An 8,818-nucleotide genomic window follows, 5' to 3' on the forward strand; every position below is an offset into this window, starting at 1 on the left:
CGGCCGTACGTTGTGGCGGGTTCAGGAGCCGAGCTCCACGGGTCCCGGTCCGGCCGTACGTTGTGGCGGGTTCAGGAGCCGAGCTCCACGGGGCCCGGTCCGGCCATACGGCGTGGTGGGTTCAGGAGCCGAGCTCCACGGGTCCCGGTCCGGCCGTACGTTGTGGCGGGTTCAGGAGCCGAGCTCCACGGGTCCCGGTCCGGCCGTACGTTGTGGCGAGTTCAGGAGCCGAGCTCCACGGGTCCCGGTCCGGCCGTACGTTGTGGCGGGTTCAGGAGCCGAGCTCCACGGGTCCCGGTCCGGCCGTACGTTGTGGCGGGTTCAGGAGCCGAGCTCCACGGGTCCCGGTCCGGTCGTACGTTGTGGCGGGTTCAGGAGCCGAGCTCCACGGGGCCCGGTCCGGCCGCGTGTCACGGCCGTGGCCGCCTGTTGGTGACGTGACGTGACGTCACCACCTGTTGGTGGTGACGTGACCGCCACCGTCGCCGCGGTCGTACACGGCGCCGGTCATGCGTTATTGAACGGTGTCGTGTTGATCTTTTGGAAGCCGTGGACTGGGTTGCGGAGGACCTCGGTCTGTCCGGTCGTGTGTGGGTGTCCGGGCACGGTGCCCCACAACATGCTGTATGTAGTGTTGGCACAGGTTTGCAGTGTGTCGCCATATTCCGGCAAAAACGTGGCGTTCTGCCATGACAAAACAATGATGCGTTAACACTAGACATCATGGTCTTTCTAAATTCTGGATTAGTTGTTGTGTAATTTTGTATCATATGCGATCATGTCCCTACTTTGCGTGTCGAGACCAATGGGGTGTAACGTGTAACGCGGTTCACTGGTTGTCTGGCCATTGACGTAGCTGATTCGAAGTATCATCAATCACGTCTCTAACGTCCCAGGTAATCCATCAATAACGGTGGTGTCGGGGTCTACACATGTCCTGACACGCCAGTGCTCAACCCCATGTTGAAATTCAGCCTATCTGGTTGTGGTCTCGGCCCGTATCTGTGGAGAACTGCGTAGGAACTCCGCACACAAGCTGCCTGCTCTCTCCTCATGCGCAGTCAGCGCCACAAACGGGACTTACCCGCATGTGGCAGGCCTGCTCCAGGTCATGTGGCAGGCCTGCTCCAGGTCATGTGGCAGGCCTGCTCCAGATCATGTGGCAGGCCTGCTCCAACTTAGCTACCGAGGCGCCCCTTATCAGCACGTCTTCTAATAATCATACACCTACCTCACGCCCCGCTCCGCGAGCGTGCCGCCCGGCGCTGCGGCCGTCGGCTGTCGGCCGGCCCAGCCGTTCGTCGTTTGCGGCGCGCTGGAGCGCGTCTCTCTCTTTCCCGTGATCGTGCGGTGCTGTCTACTGTGCCGCTGACCGGCCTCCTGCCGCCTGCCGCAGTCGATGGGCATCAGCACCGAGTTCGACCAGAAGGAGGCCACCTTCCGCAACTTCGGCCGCGTGATGGGCGTGTTCGCCACTCCCGTCATCATGCATAGGTGCGGCAGGCAAGCGTCATCACGCTCTCGCCGCGTCCGCTGGACGAGCTGAGACGCAGACGACGGCACGTTGCTCGTCTTAAGGCTGTGGTGTGGCGTGGTAGGCGCTGGCTGCTGTTATCGTCGGCAGTGGTGTTGTAGGTTCCCTACTGGGGCTATTGAAGTGTTGTGGAAATGATATGATCTTTTTGTTAGGAGCACTATCCTTTTTCATCACCAGCTTTTACATTTTGCGTATGTCTGCCCCTCTTTCTCTTTCTCCCATGCATGGTTTACATGGGCTGCACCCTACATGGCCGTGTGGTGGCGTGGGATCTGGTAAATTGTTCTCCCAAACACAGTTATGAACTGAGAAGCCTGCGCAGACTGTTGTCCAGCTGGCAAGCGTTTTACCTCCTTTTTTGCTAGGTGCACACCCCACAAAGTCTGTTCTTGCGATGTTTTGACGTCGTTACGATATGCCGTTTCTCGTCGTGCTACACACTCTCTGGTTGGGTGTCGAGGCACACCCCATTGAACTCTGTGCCCGCCTTGAATTTGGCCCGTCGTAGACGACATCCAAGAATGAAGCATTCCCAGACCACTAACCAAACGTGATCGCACTGGCCGTGCCTCCACTGCTCCCTGAACCTCACCAGCGCCCCAAGAGTGGCGGGCTCAGGATCCCCGCGACTAGGCCCGCGCCTACACTACCACCTGAAATGTGCCCGCGCAATACGTTCGGCACAGCCAGCGGCGGCGTCCCTCATGCGCGCCGGCCCCTGACTCCGGCCCGGCGGCGTCCCGCGGGCGCCGGCCCCTGAGTCGGGCTCGGCGGCGTCCCTCGCGGGCGCCGGCCCGACTCGACCGCGGGTCCCTCGCGGCTGACCGGCCCGGCGGCGTCCCTCGCGGGCCGACCGACGCCGGCCGGCGGCTACCTCGGGGCGGCCCTGCCCGCGGGCGCCCCTCACGGCGGGACGCGGCCCGGCTTCGACTCCCCGGGCGCCTCGCGGCGCCGGCCCCTGACTCCCCGGCGGCGGACGGCCGGCCCCTGACGCCGGGCCCGGCGGCGTACCTCACGGCGCGCCTGACCGGCCCGCGGGTCCCTCGCCGGCCCGGCGGCGTCCCTGCGGGACGGCCCTTGACTCCGGCCCGGCGGCGTCCCTCGCGGGCGCCGGCCCCTGACTCCGGCCCGGCGGCGTCCCTCGCGGGAGCCGACCCTTGACTCCGGCCCGGCGGCGTCCTTCACGGCGCCGGCCCCTGACGCCGGCGCGCCGCCTCGTCTGCCGCAGCTGGTCGGGCGGCGAGGCGCAGAACGTGACGGTCGTCGTGCAGGACCCGGCCGGCCGGCTGGCGCGGGCCGAGACGTTCGCGCTGAACACCACCGAGGAGTCGCGCTCGGGCGTCACGCGGCTGTCCGTGCGCCAGCCGCTGCGGCCCGGCACGTGGCGCGTGCACGTGCTGGCCGACCGCGTGCCCGTGGCGCGCGCCGAGTTCCCTGTACTGCCGCTGGAGGTGTACCGAGGCCGACCAGTCAACCGCGAGCAGGCCAAGTGAGTTGGTAGGGAAAGGCAACCGCTTTTGGTTGGGCGGGGGGGGGGGGATAGGTGGAGAGAGAAGGGTAAGGTACCGACTGACAAGGGACTAGTGGGGTGGTGTTAGATGTTCAGCTTTTTGGTGGGTACGGTTGCGCCATCAGCTTTAGATGCTGTACCCGATTTGTCTCCATACTCTCGGGTAAGACAATTGACGAATTTTGTACGTGGTCTTCTGCGTTTTTATCGGTGCGTTCTGTGAGCAGGGAGACTAGGAATTTTGTAGTGTCTGGTGCGTTTCTATTGGTGCGTTCTGTGAGCAGGGAGACCGGGAATTTTGTGCAGTGTCTCCTGCGTTTCTATTGGTGCGTTCTGTGAGCAGCGAGACCAGGATATTGTTCTGCCCCTGGCAATTTTGTGCATGTTAACCTTGCTTTATAGCACTTCTTGTTGGGTAGCGATAGTAGTCGCCGGCCAGTTGTCATCCTTGGGAATAGCTACTTCCATTGGTCTATTACTAACGGATAGGTATCAGTCGCGGGGAATGAGGGTTCCTAGGTTCCTGGGTCCTTGGGAGGGTCCGCGGGAACCTGGTCGCGGGGAATGAGGGATCGAGTGGTCGTTGGGTGGGTGGCAGGGCTAGGCGTGATATGGCGGTCATGGCCTGATGATCTCTATCATAACCGGTTAACCGTGGCTTCATTGCCACCATTTAATCGTTGTGATATGATGACCGTGAATAGGCGGCCGTGGTCTCGTGACCGTGATCTGGTGACGGCACCTGATGAGTGGTGACCGTGACCTGATGGCCGTGCTGTCGTTGGCGTGACCTGATGTTGGCTACTTGATGATCGTGACCTGATAATTTTTGGCCTGACCTGGTAGCCACAAACTGATGTTTGTGACCTCATGACTATCACGTTATTGTAGTGATCTGATGGTCGTGACCTCATGACCGTGACCTCAGAGTCGTGACCTGGTGTATCTGTCCTGATCCTGATGACGGCATGCCGCGATGACGACGTGCCATGATGATGGCGTGTCGTGATGACGTGCCGTGATAACGTGCCGTGATGATGCGCCGTGATGACGGCGTGCTGCGACGGCGGCGTGCCATGATGACGGCGTGCTGTAATGACGTGCCGTGATAACGTGCCGTGATGACGGCGTATCGTGGTGACGTGCCTGTGATGACGTGCCGTGATGACGTGCCGTGATGACGCGTGCCGTGCAGACTGCTGCACGTCGGCCCGCCGTTGCCGTACTCGGACCAGCGTCTGCCGGCCACCCTGTACCGCCTGCTGGGGGCCGATGACAACTTCACCGGTGCCGCGACCGCCGCTGCCGAGAGGAACGCCCAGCGGCAAGGCGACGCGCTGCACGACTGGACCGACGACATAGTGCGCAGGTCAGCGTCCCCGCAGACCCTCCGTGGAGGCGCCCGCAGAGGCCGACAGTGATCAGCTCGGAAAGTGGCGCATGTTGGTTGGGATTCCCAACCTGTTTCGGGCCGTTTCCCAATACTTTTTCAAGTGAGGTGTCTGAAATGTTCCCTGGGCTCCCGATGCCGATCACGCGCTGGACAATGTCTAATCACGAACGGGACGACTCGCCAACCTGTCCCCAAACGGCTGGTCATCGAGCTCCGAACGTTCTTCAAGCTGCTTATGGCGTTGCGTACGGGAACATGACTTCCCCAAGCAAATCACAATCTGACGATCTGAGAGGCTTGCGCTGGAGAACCTCGGGGAACCTTGGGAAACCCCAAGGTTCCCCAAGCGTTAGCCGATGACAGGTCGCTCGATTGGGGAAAGCTTAGGAAACCCCAAGCATTTTTCAAACCGATTGGGAACTTGGGCCTGACATTCCCCGATTGTTCCCAAGCAAAGGAACACACTGTGTGGGTCTGTCACCCCTGCAGGGGACCACGCACAGTGCGGGCCAGGCGACCCTGAACCGACGTGCGCTGGTGGGACACCCCTGGACGAGGGGCATCGTACGTGTGGAAACGCCCGTGCTTTAGTGGCCTTGAAGGGCAAAGCTGAGCCTGCAGTGTCGTCTCTGCAAACGCTGACCTCGGAACGTCATCGAACTGTCGGTTATGTCTTTCCCTTGACGCGCTGGATGCCGCCAGCGAGCTTTCTTGTCACCGGGCCTGTGATAAAAGAATGATCCTTTAGTGTGTGCTGTAACGACCAGCACGCCTCGTCCCCAGTCGCCGTGGCCATGAGGTCATCATTTGCCTGCGGTGACGTCTCATCTCCCTTCTCACCGTCGCTCACGGCGCTTCGAGCCGCTGCGCGACCTCAGCGGCGCGCGCCCAGCTGCGCCGACCGCCGGCCCTGACGCGTGGCTCTCTCCGGCAGACACTTCTCACTGGAGTCGCTTGTGTCTGGCGTCGGCGGCGCCGACCGCGGACCCTGACGCGTAGCTCTCTCCGGCGGGTACTTCTCGCTGGAGTCGCTTTGTCTGGCGTCGGCGGCGCCGACCGCCGACCCTGACGCGTAGCTCTCTCCAGCAGGCCTTCTCGCTGGAGTCGCTGTGTCTGGCCTCTACTGCGCCGGCCGCCGGCCCTGACGCGTAGCTCTCTCCGGCAGGCACTTCTCGCTGTAGTGTCTGTGTCTGGCCTCCGCGGCGCCGACCGCCGACCCTGACGCGTAGCTCTCTCCGGCAGGCACTTCTCGCTGGAGTCGATGTGTCTGGCTTCGGCGGTGCCGGCGGCCGGCTGCCTGGCGCCGCTGCCGGAGCCGTGTGCGGCCAGCACCTGGTCCTCGCTCTCGCCCGACCCGAAGGCCGAACTGCACGGCGTGGCGACCGGCGGCCGGCTGCGGCGCGTGCCGGCCGCGCTGGACACGCATTACCCGCACCGCGACGGCCTGTGACACCGCCGGCGGACCCGGCCGACGGCCGCCTGACGACGCGTGCAGCCGGCTCTCAGGTGTCTCCGGCTCACTGTCGGCCGGGCAGGCAGTCCCTGGCTCACTGTTGGTCGGACAGGCAGTGGCCGGCGCACTGTCGTTCGGGCTGGCAGTCGCCAGCTCGCTGGCGGTCGGCCAGACAACGGCTGGCTCACTGGCGGTCGGGCAGACAGTGGCCAGATCACTGTCGGTCGGGCAGGCAGTTGTCGGTCGGGCAGGCAGTGGCCGGCTCACTGTCGGTTGGGCAGACAGTGGCCAGACCACTGTCGGCCGCCCTCCGGAGCCCCGGCGTTGGTGCTGGCGCCTGCTGGTGACAGCCGTAGAGAGGACGCTCGCCCAAGACTTGGGGGAGGTCGCCGCGAGCACAACGCAATAATGCACTCCTTATGACGACTCAAGATGGTATCGAACGGGGCCGCGTCGTGTGTCCCCGCGCTGTACGCACACATATCGACCGTTCCTTGGGCGGGGCCCGTGCACTGGAGCCAGCCCGCCTCGCTGCGCGGTCTGGCAAGCGCGCTCGGGCCAGGGCGGCGGCGTTGTTCTGGAGCTGTCGGTGAGCTGTGTGCAGGGTACAATGGACCGCGGCGGGTGTAATCAGGACGTCTCTTATCCAGGCTCCATGGCCAGGTTGTGTGGCTGTAGCCGCTGTTCATCTGTGTGTGGTTTGTCTGTCTGCGTTTTCCGGTACAGCGTTTTACCGACGAGATCATCATCCGCCTGAGTGGAAACTGTGTGTCGCGTCCCCTAATCCTCGATGATCAAAGGTATATTTTACTGCCGCAGGGATGCGCCAGATAGGACCATTATGACCCCATCGCGATTCACCCTGTCCGGTACCGCTGTCGGTTGCCAGTCTGTTTTCAGTCGGTGTTGTTGACCGTTGTACTCATTCGTTTGACGTGTGTGACGCGTATGCTGTTCCGCCGAGCCTGGCATGCCCACCGCCTGTGGCTTCCGACTCTGGCTTTGGTGCGGGCACCGGGGAGATGACAGAGCTCGTCTCGGCCGGATCGTCTGGTCGGCGCACTCGAGGTATTCTGTCCCCAGAGGTTTTATACTGACGCGACTTTGACGGGGTGCCGTCGCCAGAGATATGCGCGCGCCCCAGTCTGTGCGACCGCGACTGCGCTCGGGTCACGTGACGTGCAGTGACGTTGTGTTTGCGGCGAGTATATTTATTACCGCGGATGCCGTCCGTCGGCCGTGGCGTCGCAGGTTTACACGGTTTTTATAAGTGTCTCTCTCACTGTCAGTCTCCATCTCCAAGTGCCCCTCCGCTCCCCTCCGTTCCCCTCCGTTCCTCTGCGCTCCTGTTCGTTCCCAGCCGTTCCTTGGCGCCCATGTTTGCCGTCCACCGGGGATGGCTTGTCCAGTGCCTTTCCCTGTGATGACTGGCTGCGGCAGCGGCTCCTGACGCCTGGTGCCGGGTCTTGTGATGACTCGCTGCTGTAGCGGCTCCTGACGCCTGGTGCCGGGTCTTGTGATGACTCGCTGCCGTAGCGGCTCCTGACGCCTGGTGCCGGGTCTTGTGATGACTCGCTGCTGTAGCGGCTCCTGACGCCTGGTGCCGGGTCTTGTGATGACTCGCTGCTGTAGCGGCTCCTGACGCCTGGTGCCGGGTCTTGTGATGACTCGCTGCTGTAGCGGCTCCTGGCGCCTGGTGCCGGGTGACGGCACATCACGGCATGGGAGAGTTTTCTACGAGCAATAAATAGGCCGTCTTTGTTAGGGCCGTTTGTCCTGTCAAGACAACAGTACGTAACTGTACAGTACGTAACAGTACGTAACTGTAACAGTACGTAACTGAGAGTCTCAAAACGCGAGCACCTCGTCGCTTTCGATCGTCACATGTGAACCGACAAGCGCTGTCATCATCGCTTCACTCACTGCCTGGTCGCTCGTCACACCAACGCTTCCATCAATCGTCACTTTGCCGCGATGCGGCACAGCAGCGAGAAGGCGGGCAAGAGGACAGCCGGCGCCAGTGTCTGTGAGGACCCCGTTCAGCCCACCGCGCCCCGCGGCAGAGGCTGGCTGAGTGCCCCTCCCCGCTGTAGCCCGGCATGGGAACAGTCAATGACATGTCCGCGCTGTGGTGACACCATTCATTCGGCTTCGGATATCAATTACATGCTCGTCAGTTCAGGAGTGACGGGTTATGATAGACCTGGGCAATAGGACCAGAAGCAGGTTTAAATGCGTGAACGGTTGCGTACGCAATCAGCGGCATGTAAGCAGTTCATTGTTGTCGCAGATTTGTCTATGAATACGGGCACAATTGGCTGCCATTGGTTAATGGATTTGGTATTTGAGTTAGTCATAGGTCCCGGGTTCGAGACCCACGTTGGTCGATGTTCTGGCTTCACTGTTGTCATTTAGTGAGGTGTTGCCACACTCGTGACCGCACCAGTTCCATGACTCCTACCGTACCAGTGTGACGCTTTGTCAGTCTTGAGACGAACGAGGGACACGAGGCGATAGTTATATGGGCCAGCAATTATGTGAAGGAATTACACGACACAAGGTCGTGACCCGTGATATTGCACTGCGCAGTGGTGTTCCCAGCGCACCATAGTCGGCGATCATGCCAACCTATGACACTGTCTCTGGCGACGCATTCAGTGGCCGGAGTGAAGATGAGATTACCTTCTGTAGCCATTGAGGGTCTTCCTTGCACGCAGATGCCGTTTTGTGGCGATGTTTAGTGAAAAAAAATCCTTTGGGATCCAATGTGTTTCAAAAACCGAGGGCAGCTGATGTCGTCAACTGGATTGACACAAACTAAGATATGCGTAGCGTTCATGCATCGATCTGTGCTTTCCGTGTTCTGGACAGCAAGGTCCCTCTTCTCAGCCCATTCGGATTCATTACAGACAGATGGCGAAGACA

The 8,818-nt window shown here is 61.5% G+C and overlaps 1 protein-coding gene across 1 annotated transcript in view; it reads left to right on the forward strand.

Moving 5' to 3' along the window:
• The window catches only part of LOC119095250 (xylosyltransferase oxt), a 94,007-nt gene extending 86,350 nt beyond the window's left edge, over positions 1-7,657 (forward strand). The window contains exons 20-23 of the mRNA XM_037218116.1: positions 1,397-1,494; positions 2,766-3,026; positions 4,243-4,416; positions 5,683-7,657. Of these exons, the coding sequence (XP_037074011.1) occupies positions 1,397-1,494; positions 2,766-3,026; positions 4,243-4,416; positions 5,683-5,890 (741 nt within the window). The 3' untranslated portion in view covers positions 5,891-7,657. The remainder of the gene's footprint in view (positions 1-1,396; positions 1,495-2,765; positions 3,027-4,242; positions 4,417-5,682) is intronic.
• Positions 7,658-8,818: the final 1,161 nt, after the last annotated feature.

Source organism: Pollicipes pollicipes, unplaced genomic scaffold (assembly GCF_011947565.3).
Source record: "Pollicipes pollicipes isolate AB1234 unplaced genomic scaffold, Ppol_2.1 Scaffold_4219;HRSCAF=4965_pilon_pilon_pilon, whole genome shotgun sequence".
NCBI classification, from domain to species: Eukaryota; Metazoa; Arthropoda; class Thecostraca; order Pollicipedomorpha; family Pollicipedidae; genus Pollicipes; species Pollicipes pollicipes.